The sequence below is a fragment of the Aquila chrysaetos genome, chromosome 25 (genome assembly GCF_900496995.4).
Source record: "Aquila chrysaetos chrysaetos chromosome 25, bAquChr1.4, whole genome shotgun sequence".
Classification (NCBI taxonomy): domain Eukaryota; kingdom Metazoa; phylum Chordata; class Aves; order Accipitriformes; family Accipitridae; genus Aquila; species Aquila chrysaetos.
The window spans coordinates 4,848,886-4,868,765 of record NC_044028.1 but is presented as its reverse complement, the minus strand read 5'-3'; the positions used below and the strand labels follow the sequence as shown (position 1 = coordinate 4,868,765).

General features: G+C 48.8%; 1 protein-coding gene across 3 annotated transcripts; it reads left to right on the top strand.

Moving 5' to 3' along the window:
• The first annotated feature begins 1,196 nt into the window (after positions 1–1,196).
• On the top strand, positions 1,197–14,452 carry LOC115335988 (cytochrome P450 3A29-like). 3 transcript variants are annotated; one of them, XM_030002397.2, is made up of 13 exons: positions 1,200–1,353; positions 2,367–2,460; positions 3,573–3,625; positions 4,767–4,866; positions 5,295–5,408; positions 6,009–6,097; positions 6,690–6,838; positions 7,343–7,470; positions 7,816–7,894; positions 8,889–9,049; positions 9,256–9,482; positions 10,955–11,117; positions 13,294–14,452. In XM_030002397.2, the coding sequence occupies exons 1-13, from the start codon at positions 1,283–1,285 to the stop codon at positions 13,387–13,389; spliced, it is 1,524 nt and encodes a 507-aa protein (XP_029858257.1). In that variant the 5' UTR covers positions 1,200–1,282; the 3' UTR covers positions 13,390–14,452. The 3 variants fall into 3 exon arrangements, with proteins under 3 accessions (XP_040976278.1, XP_029858258.1, XP_029858257.1); XM_041120344.1 differs by lacking the exon at positions 13,294–14,452 and having other exon boundaries at positions 1,197–1,353; positions 10,955–13,287; XM_030002398.2 differs by lacking the exon at positions 10,955–11,117 and having other exon boundaries at positions 1,199–1,353.
• Positions 14,453–19,880: the final 5,428 nt, after the last annotated feature.

Below are 19,880 nucleotides of genomic sequence, written 5' to 3'. Positions count from 1 at the left end.
CGGGGAAGGGGGCTGCGTTGGACCGTACAGAGAAGGAGATGCGTAGCCCTTCCCGGTGCGACAAGGGCAAAGGAGACCATGTCCTGACCCATCCCCACAGCCGCCCACCAGCACGGGGAGTTCGCGTAGACCGTAGGTAAACTGGGAGGCTGCACTGCGCAGTCTGCCCGTATGCGTAATGCGTTTCCCCTGTTTCTCCGGCAGAAAGCAGCCGGTCCCCTGTGTGTGTGTCTGGGGAGGACACTGAGCTGTCTAAAGCCAAACAACAAAAAGACACCTTGTGCAATCCCACGCCTGAGAGCAAACGGAAAGTCAGGGGCGAAAGGGAAACGGGAACCCATCCCTAAACGCCGCGCTGGGGAGTGCTGGCGCTGGCTGACCTCCTTGCGAGCGCGGTGCTCGCCGTGCCAGCGGATTGCTCGGTCCTCGACACCTCCTGCCCACATGCCCGTGTCCCGGTGGCTTCCTGAGGCTTGAGTCGCAGGCAGGCAAGTCAGCAAAGCCACCGATCCGTGCAGCGGGACGTCGGGCAGAACTCCCATAGGCTCAGGTGCGAGCACAGGTTGTGCCGCCACAGGATGATATCCTTCTCCCCACCGAGCCTGAGGTCCAGAGGGCTCTGCCGGAGGACAACAGACCCCTTTCAGCCCTGGGCAAAGTGTTTCCCGGCAGGTCTGTCCCCTCCAGTCCCCTTCCCTCCTGGACCCTATATAGGAGGTGCGGGAGGACAAGATAAATGGGGATGGGAGGGGGAGGCACAAGGGAAGGTCTGTCTGCGCAGCCGGGAACCCCCCCGGGGGCTGGGTGGGAGGACAGCAGCAGTTCCTTGGCCCTCCTGATTATACCCCTCAATAAAAGCGATGAAGCTGGCAAAAGCGAGACTGGAGAGGGTAAGGGGGAGCAAGTCTGGTTCAGCATCGCTGCTGCTGCTGCAGGAACAGCCGGGGGCTCCCCCTCAGCCCCACGTGAACCTCACAGCTTTCGGGCGAGAGGTGGAAGGGGTTAAGGAAGTCGATGCCCTTAACTATCTTTTTCTCTTGTAAAAACTGTTCTTTCAGCAGTTTCCAATCTCAAGACATGGGGGGCTGCGCATCTTACTGATATCCCAGTCCAGGGAGAAACCTGCCCAAGGGTTAAAGTTTGAGCAACCCAGCAAACAAGACAACTCCTCCTTTGTGTCATGTGAGTGTGGCTGCAGCTAAAGGCCAGGGAAAAAAAAATTCATAAACCAAGGCTGCGGCTTCACAGAGCTTCGTGCTCTCAGGGCAGGCTGGGAGACACGATGGATCTCCTGCCAAACTTTTCTGTTCTCACTTGGCTGCTCCTCATCATTTTCCTTAGCCTCCTGGTCCTGTAAGTAGAGGCTGGTCCCCAGGGGTGACCGGGGAGGAGGAGAACCCTGTGCCTGCAACTGGGGAGGGGCTGGGGCCATCACCCTCAGTGGGAAGTGCCCAAGAACCTGAATTAGTGTTAAAAACTCATCCTCGGTCTTCCCGTGCTACCTTCAAGGCAGAGCCAAGGGCTGATAAAGAGGGGCTGGCAAGGCTCCCCAGTGCCCTCCCTGTGCCAGCTGGAAGGGAAGGAGGAAGCTGGGCTGGACGGGGAGGGAAATAAAAAAGGAACAACTTGATTTTTTTTGCTTATCTCAGCAGATCCAAAAGGAGAAGTAACTTCCATGTTTTTAACCGCAGCAAGCTCTGGTTGGCTGCAAAGGAGATGGGGTGTCCTCGGGCGCTGCGAGCTGGGAACGGGGCAGTGGGTGATGTCTATGTCTGCCTATGTGCTTGTGCCAGCAGAAGCCCCCATTTAAATAGTTATGTTGGCAAAATTGCCCTTTTGCTTATGTCACTCAGGGGAGCTGTAGTGAGCTGTACAAGCAAAAACTTAATTTTGCTATTGTAATTTATGTCCCTGCTCAGCTGCTGTGCTGCTGTGGCTCTACCACCTGAGCATCAGAGTAGGTCTTTGCAAAGACAAGCACAAGGGCAGGTCTCAGCTTGAGAACTTAATCTCTCTGAGATCTTTCTTCAGTCAGCTGCGCGACAGTTGTCTGATCTGGGGAACTAAATGAGGCCCCCGAATAAAGACCTGAGGTGCCCAGGTACACCGTGTTTGCCTAGGCTGGGCTGCAGCTCCTTTCAGCCCTCGTCTTGTATCAAAATGGACCCCGAATTATCTTGCACCGCGAGCGATCCTGCATTTATTGCAGGAAGAGAGTATCCTCAGTGGGTCTGCTGCTGCTGGTCCATAGTTTCAGCTTTCTCTGGGTGACAGGAGCCAGTTATTTAAGCTGTTCACTGTGCTCAGGATGAAGAACCTGCTCTTTTCATTGCATAAATGCATCTCACGTGCTCTTTGCTTGGCAGCTATGGGATATGGCCCTTCCAGGCCTTCAAGAAGCTGGGCATTCCTGGGCCACAGCCTCTGCCGTTTTTGGGAACTTTCCTGGAGTACCGGCATGTGAGTACCACCAACTGCTGCTCTGTAGCTGCCTTAGGTATTTAATTGTAGCTGGTGCTGGTTTTCCCATCCTTTGGGTATCTCTTTCCTCTGCCCTTGATTCAGTTGGATGGAAATTATGCTTTCAGGTAGGAAGCTCTTTGGACACACAGAGAACACAAAAATTCGGGTTGACCTGGAAGAGGTGTGCTGTGTTTTTCAAGTACTTTGTAATTTAAGTTATTAGTTTCTCCCTGGCTTTCTACCTGCTCCCCAGCAGCTGACGTTCTATTGGAAACAAAGGAAAAAAAATATTGGAGAGATGGCTGAGACTGCTAATTTCTGAGAACTGCATGTTTCTTTGTGCTTTGTGTCATCCCCACGAAGAGACTGAATTAGCCCCAGCAATGCCCCATCCAGCCACTTGCTGTTGGGCCAGCTGGAGGCTAAGCCAGACAAATAGATTACTAAATAAAACTCAAATATCATCAAATTATCTAACCTTACTAAATAACTAGGTAGTAGCTGGTCCCAGGCAACTGACTGCAAATGCAGAATAAAATGTATTAGCTTCAGTGAAAGAGGTATTTTAGCTTGTGTTTTCTGGGTTTACAACATGCACATGGTCTCTTACTAATGGTTTAGTTGATGCATGGTGAGTGTTATGTGTCCCATAAGTTTCATCCTTACATGTAACATCAGTTAAAACCTTAAAGGAAACAAAGCAAAACAAAAAAGCCATCATCACTCCAGTTCAGTGACTGCAGTGGGAGATCTCATGAGGACAAGGCAGTAGCAGCTCTAACTCGTTGAGGACACCCTGGGATCTAGTTCTGCCTGCTTACTCTGCTCACGCTAAAACTGTGTACCCTGTTGTAGCTTGTCTTCATTACATTTTTAGCTCAGGTTGGCTAGTGGAAGTTGAAAGGGCTTCCCCCCCCGCCCCCCCGCTCTCTTTTTTCCCTCCAGTGCAAACATCCCCTAAGAGTCTATGTGACTCTTAAGAGCTACCATGCACCCCCCAACCCCTACCACTTACAATGGGTCTGTGGGATGCACCGCACTGCCAGCTGTGACCTGCTTTGATCGCTCTTCCCTGGCAAACTGTTCGTTTCCCCTTTCTTCTTTTGCAGGGAGTCCTGAATTTTGATCAGATGTGCTTTGAAAAGTATGGCAAAATCTGGGGGTGAGTTTCTTTCTGCAGAACAAAACTGCCTGTTTGGGGTGCTCTGCTGCCCCAAAATAGAATGGAAAGAGGTATGTTGCCACCGTGTCTCAGCACTGTAATTCCAGCAGTGACAGCTTAGAAAAATCCAGGTTCACCACTGGGAAAGTCTCCAGCCGCCTGTCCAAGGCTTCTCTCCTGCTGGGATTTCTATACCATGCAGGGCTGGGATGATGGTGGCCAGTTTGGGGGGTCGTTTGTTTGCATAAGCTTTGAAAATAACCTCCACTGCTTGGTGTCAAACTGAGCCTCATGACTTTGAAGTGGCTCTTCTGTCTGTCTTGAGCAGAAAGCAAGCTGCAGGCTGCCGCAGTGTTTTTCATCTTGCTCCCTGCTTCTCCCAGAGCCAGGGCACGAGCTACCTTTCAACCTGCCTCCCTCCTCCCTGCTCCCTGCACAGCGCTGGTGTTGTGCAGGGGTCTCTTATCATGCTTCTATTGAGAACCTCTCAAACTGAAGCAAAATTGTTGCACAAAAAAAAGTCCTCGGAGGCTTCATGAAACTTAGCACATTTTTTCGAAAGATTAAATGTTCTCAAGCCTCTTGAAGACGGCAGCTTCCCTCGGCTGTGGCCCAAGGCTCCCTGCCCTTTAGCCCACGCCACGGCTTTTAAGTTTTTCTGTCTCTGTTGATTGGAAAATGGAGGAGACAGATGAGTTTTTCCCCTCTCATTGCCTCGTAGGCCAGGCAGGGAAATCTCTTTACCCCACAGGCAGGCTATTCGGTATGGATTTATTGACACCAGCTACCAGTTGCGGAAACAGAGCTCAGACAGCCCAAGTGCAGGGGATCAATGTTGTGGCAAAAGCTGCCTTTTACCTAAACCCTCACTGCTTTGGCAACTCTCTAATACCACAGACGATTGCTAGAAATGCTTATGCTGTCTGTGTTTGGCACTTTATTTCTCTTTCTCCTGTTTTACTACATAATAAAACAGTTTCAGCCTCCTCCCTTTGGCTGTTTTGTCAGAGGGGACTCAGCTGGCCCAAACCCTTTGGGCTCCAACAGTCAATGTGCACGGCTCTGGCCACAGACAAAGCAGGCTGCTTTTGCTCCAACTGACGGTGAGCTATGGACTGACTGTGGATTTCTCTTGGCTTAGGATTTTTGATGGCAGGCAGCCTGTGCTGGCCGTTTTGGACCCCGTCCTCATCAAAAATATCCTGGTGAAAGAGTGCTATGCCATTTTTACTAATCGCCGGGTAGGTATCTAGTGCTGTGCTTTGCTCTCCAGTGCAGAGCGCGTGCAGCAAGGAAGAAGGAGTTTCTTCTTGGTTTCTGTCTTCCTTCTCTGAGCCCTTCAGCAAGTAGTTGCTCTGTGTTGTGCCCCGGTTTAATGATGGTACCAACAACAAAACCCTGCTAGGGAGGTGTAGAGATCACTCGGGCTGGGACATTGGGACATCAGCCTGGATGTACCCTAGGGCTGATGTCATTTATGCCTCTCACACTTTTGTTTCCATTTCTGTTGTTTGCTGGTTGAGGTAGAGCTGATATGACTTCAGGGACCAAGTCAACACTCTGTGGTGGGGGTTTTTTTGTATTTCTGTCACGTGGAACGGGGCTGGAAACCTTCACCCAACTCCCTGTATAACCGTGTGCCTTTTGCTGTAACATTCTCCCTGTGCAGAACTTCGGTCTGAACGGGATCCTGGAGTCGGCCCTCAATGTGGCTGAAGATGAGAAGTGGAAGAGGATTCGTACTGTGCTGTCTCCAACCTTCACCAGTGGGAAGCTGAAGGAGGTAAAGCAGAGGCCACTGGTACTTTGCATCAATAGCTGGAGGAGGACTGGGACATTTCCGAGTGCAGACCTTCCCCTCAAATGGGGAAGTCGCCCCATTTGTCAGGACCACATCCCTGAGCACCTACGTTGTCGGGTGCAGTTCAGCAACACGATGGCTGTCTACCATCATGGGGAGGGAGTCAGGAGAAGGGTGTTGGGGATGAAATGGCACACAAGGTATTGCAAGCTGAGGCTGTTGGCCCTATGACCTCTATTTTCTCCTTGCTAAGCGCATCACTCAGACCATGGATTCCCATTTTCCATGCCCTCAGGAGCCATGCTCACTCCCAGCTGGAGTGGATGCTTAGCTGGAGTGGGAGCTGCGTGTGAGCAAGGTTCTCCTCCCAAAATCCAATCATAGTCATATGAGCTCTGTGGACTGGTTATTAAGATGTGAGAAAGCAGAGTCTGAGGCTTGGAAATGGTACCTTCCCCTTGCCTGCCCTTCCTCCACAAGCGAAAGACTTGGCAAGTGGCAGACGGCAGAGCGGAATTGCCCAGCCTTGTTTGGTGGAGGTGAAAGAGTCGAAAGTGCATTTTGCTTTGATTTGCATTTCAGATGTTCCCTATCATTAATCACTATGGCGAAAAATTAGTGAAAAACATCGAGAAGAAAGTGGCTAATGATGAGTTCGTGACCATGAAGGAGTAAGTAACTGTGGGGGGCTGACAAGAAAAAGTTTGTATTCGGTGTGGGTAAGGGGCCATTTTGGAGAGCCTTTTCCATGCTGCAGCATAGATCCCTTGTCAACTATGGAGGCAAACTCCATAGTGGTCATGGGCATGGTATGTTCCTCAGCAGTGGGCTTGCTGTGCTCAACCGGAGTAACTATGCTCTGTTCCCTGTTTCTTTTTACTGGGGATGAATTTTGAGGAAGGTGTAGGGCCTGTTCCAGAAGCCCCACAAGATGTGGTATTTTGGGATGTCATTTTTACAATCTCTTTTACAAATGGAAATCAGAATACAGTCTTTGTTACCCCAAACTGCAGTTCAGTGCTTTCTAACTACAGCCTAGGTTTTTGACGCTGAGAAAAATTGGGGGGGTGAATGCAACGGGGGAAACTTGGGAAAATATAATGACGGTTAGTACCAGATCAGGACTGGGTCTTGTATGTTAGGACTCTTAACTGACTCCTTGGTTAAAAGAGATTCCCTCTCTCAAGGATTGTTCCTAGATGGGCTTTTATTCACTACTCTGGTTGTGTTCATCTCATTCACTCTCCTTTCTTCTCTACCTAGCATTTTTGGAGCCTACAGCATGGATGTGGTGGCCAGCACGTCTTTCAGTGTGAATATTGACTCCATGAGCAACCCCAGTGACCCCTTCGTCACCAACATTAAGAAATTTCTCAAATTCAATTTCCTAAACCCTGTGTTTGTATTCTTAGGTATGACACACTTCATCTCATACAGCCCTGAATCCATCTCAGAGGTGGTGACCACCTGCATTTCCCGGTAGCTCCCTTAGTAGCTTTGAGACCTCTTTGCCATATGGGAGATGCTCAGCACCTTGCAGGATTAGATTCACCCTAGCAGATCTGTAGAAACAGTGCCCCAGGGAAACCACAGTCAAGATTTTTATAGCCCATGTGCATCTTTGCAGCACGCTCCTACAAGCAGAGACCCTGTTTGCAGAGACACGATGGAAAGCTTCTCTGTCACAGGGAGCTGCACTCCGTGTGGCACTGGGGCCACAGAGTGATAAACCGAGGAGATTCTCAAGTGCTATTGCATGCCAGCCATGGTTAGGTAGAAAGAGAGCTGAAGGCAACAAAAAGAATTTTTTTGGGCCAGAGTTCAGATTTACCCCTCTCCTTTCTATGCTTTGTGCTGCTTTTTAGTTTCTTGGGCCCCTTTGAGCCAAAATATGTTGTTGTTTTATCTCCTTTTAGTGTTGTTCCCCTTCGTTATCCCAGTGCTGGAAAAGATGAATGTGACTCTGTTACCCTCAAAGGTCATGGACTTCTTCAAGGGTGTCTTCACAAAAATGAAGAAGGAACGAGAAAAGGGCAGCAGCACGGTGGGTCCAGCCCAGGTGGCCTCCTCTCTTCACTGTGCTGTCCTTCTGAGTGCAGGAGGGACCTGGTGGCATCTTCAGAAGCTGTGGTGTATCGCCTACTCTCCGTAACAGCTCCCAGCTCATCAGACCTGGGGAGGGCCAGAAACATGCCCTGCCTGGGCTTCCATATGGAGAAAGTATCTGTGTTCACAGAGGGTCTCCAGCGTGAACTTCAAAGTGCACTGAAGCTGGGAGCCTGCCGCTGGGGCTGTGAATGGAGCAGGGGTCTCAGCAAGGAGCTTGTGCTGGGCAAGGTTTGCCTCCTCCCCACCCACATCTTCTCTGACTGCCTCTGTTTCTCCCCAGGACCGGGTTGATTTCTTGCAACTCATGGTTGACTCGCAGAGCTCACATGACAAGTCTGCTGAGACCGACTCGTACAAATGTATGTCTTGAGATCTGTCCTCCTCTCAGCAGAAAGCATGGTAGTTCCTCGTGCGGTTAAAGGAATGAAGTAGGAGAGGATTTTAGTCATTAATCCTACGGGAGATTCAAGGTCTCAGTAGTGGGGCTATAATGATGCTTATCACGCATCAGCCATATTTTATTATATCCCATTTCCTGGGATAAATCCAGAGGTCTGTTTGTGCAACAAAGAGCAAACAGAGTGAATATCTCCTTACTCCCTTTTCTTGTTTTATCTTCTCTGAAGGCCAGCGATGTTGGCTGTATTTCATAAAGCACACAAAGCACATACATACGCTGCGTGTACCTTGCTCATCTCTAAGCTCATCTCTGATCTGCATCCTAGTTAAACTCTTAGATTTAGAAAATAATGGCTCAGCCAAAACATAGTCCCAATCCATCAACCTCAATCAAGGCAGGATGCTTGTAAACTTTTGAGGTGCCAGGACAGGGTATTTGTACAGCACCCTGCACTGCAGGCTGCACCCTGGCAATGCTTGGACACTACTGCAGTACCAGCGTTAAATCCTGAACTGGCCTTATTACCACTGCCACGTTATGCTCAGGGCTACTAATCCCTCAGCAGCACAAGGCTCACCTCATGACTTAGAGGAGCTGCTGGACATCTCTTCATCTCTGACTTTTCCTGGCACGTGCCCTTATTTTTTTGGCCCAGGAGCATGGTCCCAGAAGACAGCAGAGACTTTCTGAATCAGGCTTAGGCTGCACATACCTTGATTCTGCTCTTAAAGAAAGCAACGTAACACTGCTGATCTTGACAGCGGTTTTCTGCCTGTACAGCACTGCCAGATCCACCCCTTTGTGGTACCGGAGGGTTAGCTGCATGTTTCCTTTACCAACTGTTAAGTAGTTATGAATACCATTACCTAGACTGACGAGTGGGATCCTGAATTCCCAAGCGTTAACCACTGTAGTTTTCAGCTTCTTGCATGTGCTTTTATGCCTCTTTTCAGCATTAAGTGATGAGGAGATTCTGGCCCAGGCTCTTGTGTTTGTCTTTGCTGGTTATGAGACCACCAGCTCCACCCTCAGCTACATATCGTATAACCTGGCCACCCACCCTGACGTGCAGCAGCGACTCCAGGATGAGATCGATGCAAACCTGCCCAAAAAGGTAAAGGAGGGTGGGGAGATGCTGGGGTTGTTCCCACCTGTGCCTTGTAGACCCTCAGCCAAAAGCCAGGTTGGAAACAAAGCAGAGTGCAGGAGGTGCTGGCACTGAGATTTCCCCTCCTCTGGTCTCCGATGCCCGAAGGGGAAGCGTTGCGGGGGTGTTGGTTGAAGTCCCGTGTTCACAGCCGTCCTGATTCCTCTCCCCAGGCTACTCCCACATACAACGCCATCACGCAGATGGAGTACCTCGATATGGTGGTGAACGAATCCCTCCGGCTCTTCCCCCCCGGGGGCCGGATCGAGAGGGTCTGCAAGAAGACGGTGGAGCTCAACGGTGTGACTATTCCAAAGGGCATGGTGGTCATGGTCCCAGCCTACGTGCTGCATCGTGACCCGGGGTACTGGCCAGAGCCGGAGGAGTTCAGGCCTGAGAGGTGAGGGCCAGGCGGGGGGAATAGCTGCACGCTCAACCTCAGCCCTGGGAGTGGAAATGGCAGTGAAAGTGGGGAATGCATGATTATAACATTTAAATCAGGCATTTATCATTGTCTGACATCTAGTCTCAGCATTACCGTGAGGGGAGTTTTATGATCTACATCCATAAACTGTGCATGGAATTTAATTAACTGCATTGAAGGGAGCGACAGTGAGAGCAGCTCCCAGCAGCTGTAACACTGAGGGGTTTATGGCCAGATATTAAAACAAGAGCCATTGGGTGACTGGCACAATGCCGTGCAAATCAGCAGTGGAAGGGCAAAGACGGGTAGGAAAAAACCTTCATTTTTCAACTCAAGTTATGAAACAATCCTCGCTTAGGAGTCACTGTCAGACCCTGTGAAATGAGGCAATCGCCCAAGGCAGGCCTGGGAGACCTTGGGCCTGATAGTCTTCAAGTTGCCACGAAGACATTGAGGGCTGGTCCGGAGAGAGAAAGATCAGATCTGTGCCCTTGCACCAGGAGTTGATATACCCCTGGAAGCTAACCCCGGTGTGGGGATATGGTGACCTTTGGGACAAAACGCGGCAGCAGAATCAGGCAGAAGTTAGGGAGAGGGATGGGTGCTGCCGAAATCACCTATGGATCCCTGCGGTCACCTTGTGTTGAACGCAGAAGGAACCACCCAAATGGGAGTACTCTGGCAATGGGCAGGTTACACCAGTTGCTCCAGTAGCTGCATCGTCACTCCAGTTGACAAACCGGGCACGGGTAGCTGGGCAGGAGCTCTTTAGGGATCACTTGCCTTGCTGGGAGTTCATCAGAGGGATGTGCTGGTGTCTCAGTAGCAAGACACTTCACTGCTGACTTAGCATGGCTGAGGTTTGTACCTGGACCTCATGCATGGGGAATGAAAAGCTTTCTGACATGAAAACTAACTGATCACTAAGAAGTATTACTGAAAATGCTCAGTGGCAAATTTCTCTGTGAAGCTGATTGTTCTTCCCTGTTTTTCATGATGAGGAGAGGAATGGCTGGCGTGTCTCAAAAGCAACCCTCCCTTTAGTCACGCAGGGGGAGAACGTCTTTGTGTTCGCTCAGTCCTTTGATCTGAAGGGAAAACGTGAAGCTGTAACCTGTGTGGTTTAGGTTTGAAATCTGGGTTCAGATTTTGAGCTGAGAGGAAGTTCTGAGAAAAGAGTAGTTATGATATCCATTAGCATATTTCAGGTATTCCCTGTTCACCTGTTGCCCCTGGAGATGCACAACCAACTCCAAACAGCAGGATAAAAGCAGAGGCATAAGGTATCTATTGAGACAGAAAGAAGGGACTCAGCTGGGTTCTTCTAATGCGCACAGAAACACAAAAAGCTTTTGCCTTCCCAGACCCCTCATCACTTCGGATCTGAAAGCTGACACATCCTGGAACAGTAGCTCTTTCTAACATTTTTTTGTGTGTGTTGTAATCAGGTTCAGTAAAGAGAGCAAAGAGTCTATTGACCCCTACACCTTCCTGCCATTTGGGGCTGGCCCCAGGAACTGCATAGGAATGAGGTTTGCCCTCCTCATCGTGAAAGTGGCTATGGTGGTCCTGTTGCAAAAATTCTCATTCAGAACCTGCAAAGACACTCCGGTGAGGATACGGGATCATGCGTTTCATTATCTGCCCTTTAGTCCCACTGAGATGGTCCTGCGTGCTCTCTTTTGCCTATATCTCAGGACAAACGGGGAACTGTCTCTCATGCACATTAAATCCCTCTCTTCCCCAAGGAGTTCAGAGACCACTAGCTTCAGCACCACTGAACCTTGTCTGCAGACTGGGGTTTTACTACTTCACACAGAGATCAGGGAGGAAGATTTCACTGTGGCTTAGAGAGGCATATGGGAATAACTGTATTTAAATCTTCTCAGTTAATTTAAAAGGTTCACCACAAGTTACTGATACATTTTTTCAAGCCTCTACAGAGGGAAATTTAATGTTGGTGGAAAATGTCAGGCTGAAATCCCTGAAGTCCTCTGCCTCTCTTTGGGTGCACCTAAGTTGTGGGGTGCTCGCTCCCCCATGGTGCGCTGCCGGTCTGCCTTGACCTGCCTTAGGAAGACCCTGCTCTAGAGAGCAGAAAGCAAATATCTCCCCCAGCCTGCTCCAAAGCTGCGCTTTGCAACACAAACGTGGCTATTCTCTGTGAGAGATCCCAAGACGCTAAAATTCATCTCTTATGGGCCACCAGGCAGTCTCTAAAGGGTAACAATTTTCAAGCAAGAACAATCTGAGCTAAATTTGAATTGGCAACCCTCTCCCTCTTTGAGGCTATGCAGGATCCCACCACGTTTTGGTTTTGCCCGGGATCCCTGTGAATACTGCATTCAGTGCTGATGGGTCAGGCCCTGCAAGATGGGGCTGTTTGACATAAACTAAATGCAATGGCTGTTGGAAATTGTATGATGTCAAGCAAGCCCTCCTGAAAACATGACAACTCCCTATGACTCAGAGGCAGGTAGCACTATGTTTGATGTTAGCTTCCAACCCTGACCCGGCTTTCTGCATTGACTGCTGCAAAAGGCATTGCCGTTAATATATTTTGTTCACAAGGCGAGCTTGGGAAATCGGAGCGGGGGGGCAGCAAGTGTATTCAAAGGACATTTGTTGTAAGAAACCAAAAAATCCTTATTAAATTATTACTTGGCACGGGTGCTCAGCTGGAATCTCTGCAGATTCAGATTGCAACTCAACTAGTAACCTCGAGGTGAAAGACTGTAATAGTCCATTAACAATGCAGTGACCTATCCACCCTCCCCCAAGTCTAATGACATTTTTCTAGTCCTCTGCAATCCATAAAATTGATTCTTTTTACAACTGCCTTTAATTAAAAGGAGACAAGTTAAATATGTATTGTATTATTGGTGCCCATAGGTTTATGGGGCTCTTTCAGCCCTTTTTTCTACAGAAGATGTCACGTACATCAGATCAGAGCAGGAGGGAAAAATTCATGCCGGAACATCCCTTTGGAATACATATATGGAAGCTGCAACCTCCTCTCACTCATCCACTGATGGCACACTGGGCTCCGAGCCACATTGCTTAAATTTCCTGAAACAAAGCTTACTGGGATATGGGGATTTTAATGTAGCTTGTCGGCCTGGGGTGTATTACCCTTGTCCTGATGGGGAGAAGGAGAGCTGGGATATGAGCAGCATCAAATTGTTGGATGAGACTTGGTAAAACACTCTTCCCTCCCCTGCAAGATGACTCCCTCCAACACCAGTTTTAAATGTTCTTTTCATTGAGATTTCCAGCTCACCCCAAGGGAGCCCGTCACTTTTCTGTATGAGGATGCTTTTTCTTTGGTACGCCATCTGAGCAGCAATCTTAGTTTCGTTCTTCCTGGAGAGCTTGTAGCTCCTCCAGCTCCCATTACGATCTAGCTCCACTTAGCGCTGAGACACTTCAGCATTAAACAAAATGGCACTGCATGCCCCTCCTTAGCTGTGGCTCCCCGGATGGATTTTGGCTGGTTTTCCCTCCACGTGCAGCCTGTTGATCCGTGCAGGTCTTCCTACCACGCCATGTGAAAGCCAGAATTCACTAACCGGTTTATTCAACAGCTGAGGGCTACTAAATCCCAGCTCGTAGCTGTTTTGCATCAGCAATAGCGATAGTCCTGCCATAAGTACATCTGTAAGTTAGAAAATGCCTTGAAAGCAAGGGGTGGCTGAGACACATGTGGGCTGTAGGGGTCCTGTCAGCGTCATGACTGTCCTTTTTCCCAGCTTACGTGGCTATTTTGGTCTTTTTCCTCCTGCTCAAGATCCCGCTGGTTCTGGACACGAAAGGTTTCATGCAACCGAAGCAGCCCATCGTCCTGAAGATGGTCCCCAGAGCCCACGCTGATCTGGAGAAGTGAAGGAAGCAGGAACAGATCAGAGACTCTTGCCTGATGGTGCCTCCTCTAACTCTTGAGAGGAGACCTGGATTAATGTGTGCGCTGTAGAAATGTCAGTGGTGCAACCCCCCCATTTCACAACAGGGCATTAGGGGTTTAGCCCAGCATAATTACCTGAGCATTATCCTAATGAAAACTAGCCCCAGATCCCACTGTCCCCGATCACAATAGGCATTTTGCAAGACCATTTGCACTCAAGTTATTTGGGCAATTTTTTTCTCTCCCTCTGAAGAGGCACTTTTCTAAGCAATTTGATTCCAGACACTGTCAGTCTCTTCTGGCAGTGTAATTTAAATCAAGATAGGGAGAGCAAATTGCACATAGTTAAGTAATGCTACCATTGCTCCTGTTCCTACTGCCTGCTGGGTGACTCTGTATGTCTTCTGGTTTTATTCTCCTGGGAATGCAGAGTTGTCCGGGGCTATTTCCTCAGCTGTGTGCTATGACCCTGAGAAGTGTTAAAATGGTTGCCTCCTTGCGGGAATGAACGCCTGCGGCAAATTTTCTGATGCTGATTTATTGAGATTCTTCTTATGATCTTAGATGGCTTTTGCGTGATTCAGAGTCCAGATGAGTTAACTGGAGGAGCCCAGAGACAAGCAGTTACCCCTAATGACTGAGATTTGCAGAGTGGGAGAGAAGTGCCCCTCATGTGTTTCCTGATTGTTTGCTTATTTTACCGTGGGCGTGCAGCCATCTCCAATAGAAGGGACTGTCAACACAGGCACCATCTATACTGCTATCATGACACCTTTTAGTCTCTGATTTATATTAGGCCATCATAAGACCAACTTAACGGAATTAATAATGATGCAGGGTGCAGCACTGAGAGCCTTCAGATGTCCTGGAGAACCCTAGTCTGGAAGAAGGTGTTGCCTTTGGCTATTGAGAGCTGGACAGTCTTGCTAGGCTCTGTCATTTTTTAGACCCTAGAAGATCTGTACGCTCACATTTCATATCATTCCTCCAGAAACTGCTACCGGAGGGCTAACTGCAATAAAAAGCTCACGTACCTCTTCTGTAACCAATTGATGCCAGTCTCTGCTTCTGCTCTTTCTTCCATACACAAGCGAATCCATCTGTAGGTCTCGTAAGCCATCGGCCAGAAAACCATGTGGTGCCATCACCTCTCCCAGCTGGGCTTCCTCACTTCTTCGGTGGGATCCTCAACGGATCCTCAAAAATCAGTGCCACAGAGTGGAGACAGAAGTTCTCTTTTGCAATTCATCCTTTCGCTGTCACCCTGTAGCACCACAAATTACTGAGGATGTGGTCTTGCTAGTCTCAGCCAAGCATTTGTCTTTCTGTGAAAGTAGAGGGGTTTGATTCCAGCATCTGCTCCATGCTGCAGAGCATCTGACCTCATGCAGCATTCAAAGTGCTCTCCGTGCTCTCTCCTAAACCTCTCATGCACCTGCTTTTTTTATACCTTTCTACAGCAGGATGTCTTCCGCTTCCAAACTGTCAAATTTCAGCACTGGGTGAAATACTTGCATGTGCATATACATCCAACCCAGCCACTAGCGTATATATTGGTGTTTGGATTCCTGGGAGGTGAAAACTCATTATATCCTGAATGAATCCCTAAGTCTATCACCAGTAGTAAAAGCTGCTTCTGGAGATGCGGACTGTAAGATACAACAGTCCAAAATAACTGGCTGAGCGGAGTCATTGACGGAGTGAAGGGGTTCTTATTGCAAAATTGGGCTTAGGAACTTTATTCACTACATAGCAGTGTTTATATTTCTTTTATATTCTTTTATATACAGATAGATATATTATACATATATTATTATATATTCTTTTTATGCTTTCTTTCTATACTTTTTAGGAATTGAGTAGAAAACCCCAAAAGAGCCATAATAACCTTTCTGCAGCAGATTAAATTCCCCAGCGAAAGACACCCTTGACTGGAAGTGTAGGAGAAGAGTAAGGCTGCTTCTCTAGAGAGTCACCAAAGAGCTGGGTGGGAGGGTCAGAAAATTCCCAGCAGCTCGGGCAGCCACGGCTTCCCCTTCTGCCTTCGTAACCTTCAGCAGCGCAGCTCCTTTCTGCCACCAAAGTACCAAAGTGACAATTCATCTTTGTTTTCAGCTGTTACTGTCCCCTTTTTTAAAGCCATGGCACTGTGTTTGACTGTGATGGCACATCTCAGGGGAGAATGACAAAATATAGAAGCAGTCAGACCCCTGGAGAGCAAACAGCCGAAGAGTGCCCGTACCGTCACGGCAGTTCATAAAAAGGGGCATGGAAAATCCTCAGGTCTCTGCCTTGAGAGGTGACCATGAAGATGAGGGTGACAAAGTCACACACAGTGTCACAGGTCAGGGATGAATTAATGACCTTGCTGGAGCGAAGGCCGTAGCTTGCCTGATGGCAGCGAGGGAAGGGTTTTGCCTCCTCGCTCCGCGCCTGTGTTGGAATTAATCACTCGCGTACAAATGTCAACACTACGGAAAACATCCTTCAGGATAATCTCTCTCACAAAGCTGCTTAACATTTTGGTAATATACAGTTCACTCGCAGGTGTCAAAGGATTTCAGCCTCTCTCATCTCTGTTCAAAGGCATCTTCATCTGATGGCACCCCGTGCCGATGAAGCGGGTGAGCAAGCTGCTGCGACCAGCAACGCCAACGTACCTGCGGAGAGACCGACCAGTGAACACACAGCACTGTTTTATCTCCCGGCATCTGCACGGGATTCCGGCAAGGAACAAAACAATGCCGAGGTGTGCCAAATCTCAGCTTCATTTTGCTGAATTCAGTCGTGCTTAAGAGCAGAAAGTGCACACCTTCGTCGGTTCCCACTTGTCTTAGAGGGAGGTTTGCCATCAGGTTTTGGCCGGGGGGGACCTTGCAGTGGGGAAATCACTCGGATACAGTGAGTTTTCCAGCAGGCACAGCACGCAGGACACTGTTTCTTGGCTTTATTCCAGGCTGAGCAGCTATCTAGGGGTTGTTCTATGTGAACCATTTCTGGTCCGATTTCCAGAGGTAATGAGCGTGCACCGCTCCCCCAAAGTGAAATAAAGCTGTGCTCTTCAACAGCCACGTGCCTCAGTTTACATGCCCGTAAAATTGCTTTAAAAATTATTTACAGTTAGGCAATAGTGAAGTTTGGTGTGCATCCACCTTATGCCATGCTTTGATTCAGATCACAGCAAGGTCACAGAGCGACCAAATGGGTTTCCTTTTGGATGACACTAAAGCAGAAGTGCTTCAGGAGCTCATCTAACATACTCCAGCTGCTGACAGCTTGAAGCAAGTCCTCTACTCCCCCTAAAAAACATATAGGATGAATATAGGGCCCTCAGCATCAACTCCTTTGCTCTGTGTATCCCCCTCCTATAGCACAGCACTGCTTCCTAAATGCAAACACAGCTTCAGTTTAGCAACAGCTCCTTCTGTAAGGGTAGTCCACCACCAAGTTGCATCATTCCAATCTGGCCCCGTTGACTCATTTTCAATTATTTAGGCCGGTTTCAAGCGAGAGCACCCACTTGCACTTAACATGGTGCTCACTCATTGAAGTGGTATCGCTGCCAGGCTTAATGTGCGCTCGAGCGCTTTGCTGGCTCTCGGTCTTCTCCCACCGCTGTGCAAGCCGGCAAGCGGGAGGTCTCAGGCCAGTCCCGGGTAGAGTGGTCGTGTCTGCCACAATTTGCAAGACGCTTGGAGCTTTCCTGACCCTGACCCAGGCTTGCATAGAGGTTGTCTGTATTATTGCTGCTGGTGCTGTACTGGACCCGCTGCTGAAGAGAGACAGGCCTCCAGACGCTCTTATTGAATGCTCCATTCAGTTAAAATCAATGGAATCATCAGCCCACAGAGTCTGCCCAAAGGTCAGGAAGCAGTGATTTTTTCCTGCAGCAGGTTTGGTGCTGAGCTCTTGTTTTAGTGTGAGGATTGCAAGCAAAAGCACTTCAGCAGGTGGGTTATGAAAGTGTTGTGACTGCTAGTATTAAGCTGACAGGCTAATGTAACAAGTGCGTAACTAGGTCTCCTAAAACAGAGACGTAAATTCTTTGCGGCGCTCGTTTCTTGGACAACTCAAAAACGAGCTGGTGATGGACACAGCGCAGGCTGGGCTGGTGTCCTGCAAGGCAAAATGCAGAAGAGCCTTGAAGAGGAGCCCACCAGCGTGGAGGAGGTGGAGGATACCAGGAGAAGGGAGTGCCAGACCACGGGCCAGGACCAGGTGGGGACAACCCCTTTTTCCCACCCTGTTCCACCCCATGGTCCCAAATTTCTTGCCCCCCCCCCCCCCCCCAAGCCTGTCCCCATCCGTCTGTCGCACAGAGACACCCCTGTGGTTCCTCAGTCCCGCGTGTGCCAGCAGCAGCCATCTCCAGAGTCAAAGGACACAACGGCAGAAGGACCTCGTCTTTACCCCTCTAATCGCTCAGGCACACGTACGCTATCAGCTGGACACACGACATACCATGGGCTGAATTTGCAGAAACACTTTGAGCTTTCATTTTTAAGTCCAGTGATTCAATCCCCCACAGAGCTAAGGTAAGCGGCTGCGATGCTGCTTCGGTGAATTCAAGGCTTCAAGTCAAACAGCAGTCATTTAATCACGCTTTTAAAGTTCATATCATTTGAATGTCATATGTCAAACTGATGCTACTTCCAATGAAGGCCAATAGATGTTTATTCCCCTCGCAGCTGGCCAGCAGTCTGACATTCATTATTGAAGCCTTGCAACTGCCAGGGATTGAAGCTACCTGTAGGAGTGCGTCTATCAAAGCCTTCCACCTTTTAAGGGTTATTCCCTGTAAAATCAGCTCATACATTTTAGTTCAGGCTCATTTTACAGCTGCCATAGGTCTGCAGTTGTTTTTTCCTATGGCTGGGCAAGGTCAGGCATTGTTTTTTGCCCATTCCCTCCAAAATTATGTCGTTACCTCATTTTTCATGGCTTCTCCTGGGTTCAGTCTCGCTGTCACTGTGCACCAGCCCCTGAGATTTACGATATGAATGTTCCTCTGCTTGGTCTTATGGCTGTGGGCAGTGGCCAACCCACAGGACCACAATGCTGGTGGCCCAGCTACAGCATCTTGATGCAGCTCCAGCCCTCCTTGGAGCCAGCACTGCAAATTCTGTTTCTGAGGAGTAAGCTCATGCATGAAATACCTGATATTTTGTAGCTTATCGGGCATTAAAATGTTCAACTGGCTGCAGAGGAGTTTACAAAAGGAAAAAAAAGACAACAGAGATGATCAGATTAGTTTGCATTTAGACATTGCCCTGAAAGTCACAGAGCAATTTACACCTGTACGAGGAGTCTGCAGACTTATATTGAATCAGACCTGGAGCATTTTACAGCCACTTTGCATGAGCATAAATGATAACATAAGGTGCAAAGGAAACAGCCAGCCGGACAATTACAGAGCGTCTTCACACGCCTTATTAATCCTCATTACAGCCCTCTGTGCTGAGACTCGGCATCTTCCTTTCCCCGACAAGGGCCGGGGAGGCTGTGGAGCCAATTAAGCCACCTGCCAAACTTGCGGTGTCTGACTGCTGGTATCAACGTGTCCTTGGTCCTGGAGAGCTGGATGCTCCTTGCCAGTGCCTTGGATGCATCTTGCTAAATTATAGTGATGGAAATCTCAGCTGCCTCCTGTCCTGCCAGGCTTCTGAGCAACGTGTGATGTTACGCTCAACTATATGTATGTCTTTTTGTCTATTTTTTTTTTTTTTTATAAGTTTACCTCCATAGGTATCTCAGGAAGGAGGGGTGATGTTCATCCGAAAGACCACGAGCCCAGTTCCTTGCCTGTGCTGATACGCCCAGGAAACAAGTCCGGATGCTGCATGTGCATGCAGGGTCATGAGCCTCAGGATGCAAGGAAATGGGCTAAAAAAGGATTATTCAGCCACTCTCGGAGCAAGAGGCTGGAAGCACTGTCAGCACGTGTCTGAGCCGTGCCTGTGCACTCAGGTTAATGACCCAATATACAGCTGCCGGCATCGCTCTGCATCTACAGTAACGTTTCACGAGCTGTGTGATTGTTTGCTGTAGCTCTCACATTTATGCCTGATACTGAAACTCCTTAAAAGAGAGCAGCTACTCAGTGTTTCTCAGCACTCCCAGAGCTCTCATCCCGCTTCCCACTTGGAGCCTCCTGCTTAAAAGCTGGTAGACCCGAACTTTTCCCACTGAAGATGATAAGAAAGACCTGGCAAGTGTTGAGCTACGCAGGCAGGAGACAGCCTGAATAGTTAGACCGGTTGTACACAGTTGGGAGACTGGCTGTCTAATATTCTTTCTGGGAATCTTATTAATGTTATCTTATTATTTCATAATAGATATAGCCCATGTGCTAGTGCTGGCAGGCTGTAATTGGGCCTTGCCAGGGAATTACTCATATTTTTCATTCTTGAAGGAAAGAAGAGCGTATTCGGTTATGCTAACGATCTCATTTTTGTGGATTCCATTCACTTGAT

Coding starts and splice junctions, on each gene's coding strand:
- LOC115335988 (XM_041120344.1), top strand. CDS start 1,283: ATGGATCTCCTGCCAAACTTTTCTGTTCTCACTTGGCTGCTCCTCATC. Junction 3,626..4,766: donor AAGTATGGCAAAATCTGGGG/GTGAGTTTCTTT, acceptor CTCTTGGCTTAG/GATTTTTGATGGCAGGCAGC. Junction 9,050..9,255: donor ATGCAAACCTGCCCAAAAAG/GTAAAGGAGGGT, acceptor TCCTCTCCCCAG/GCTACTCCCACATACAACGC.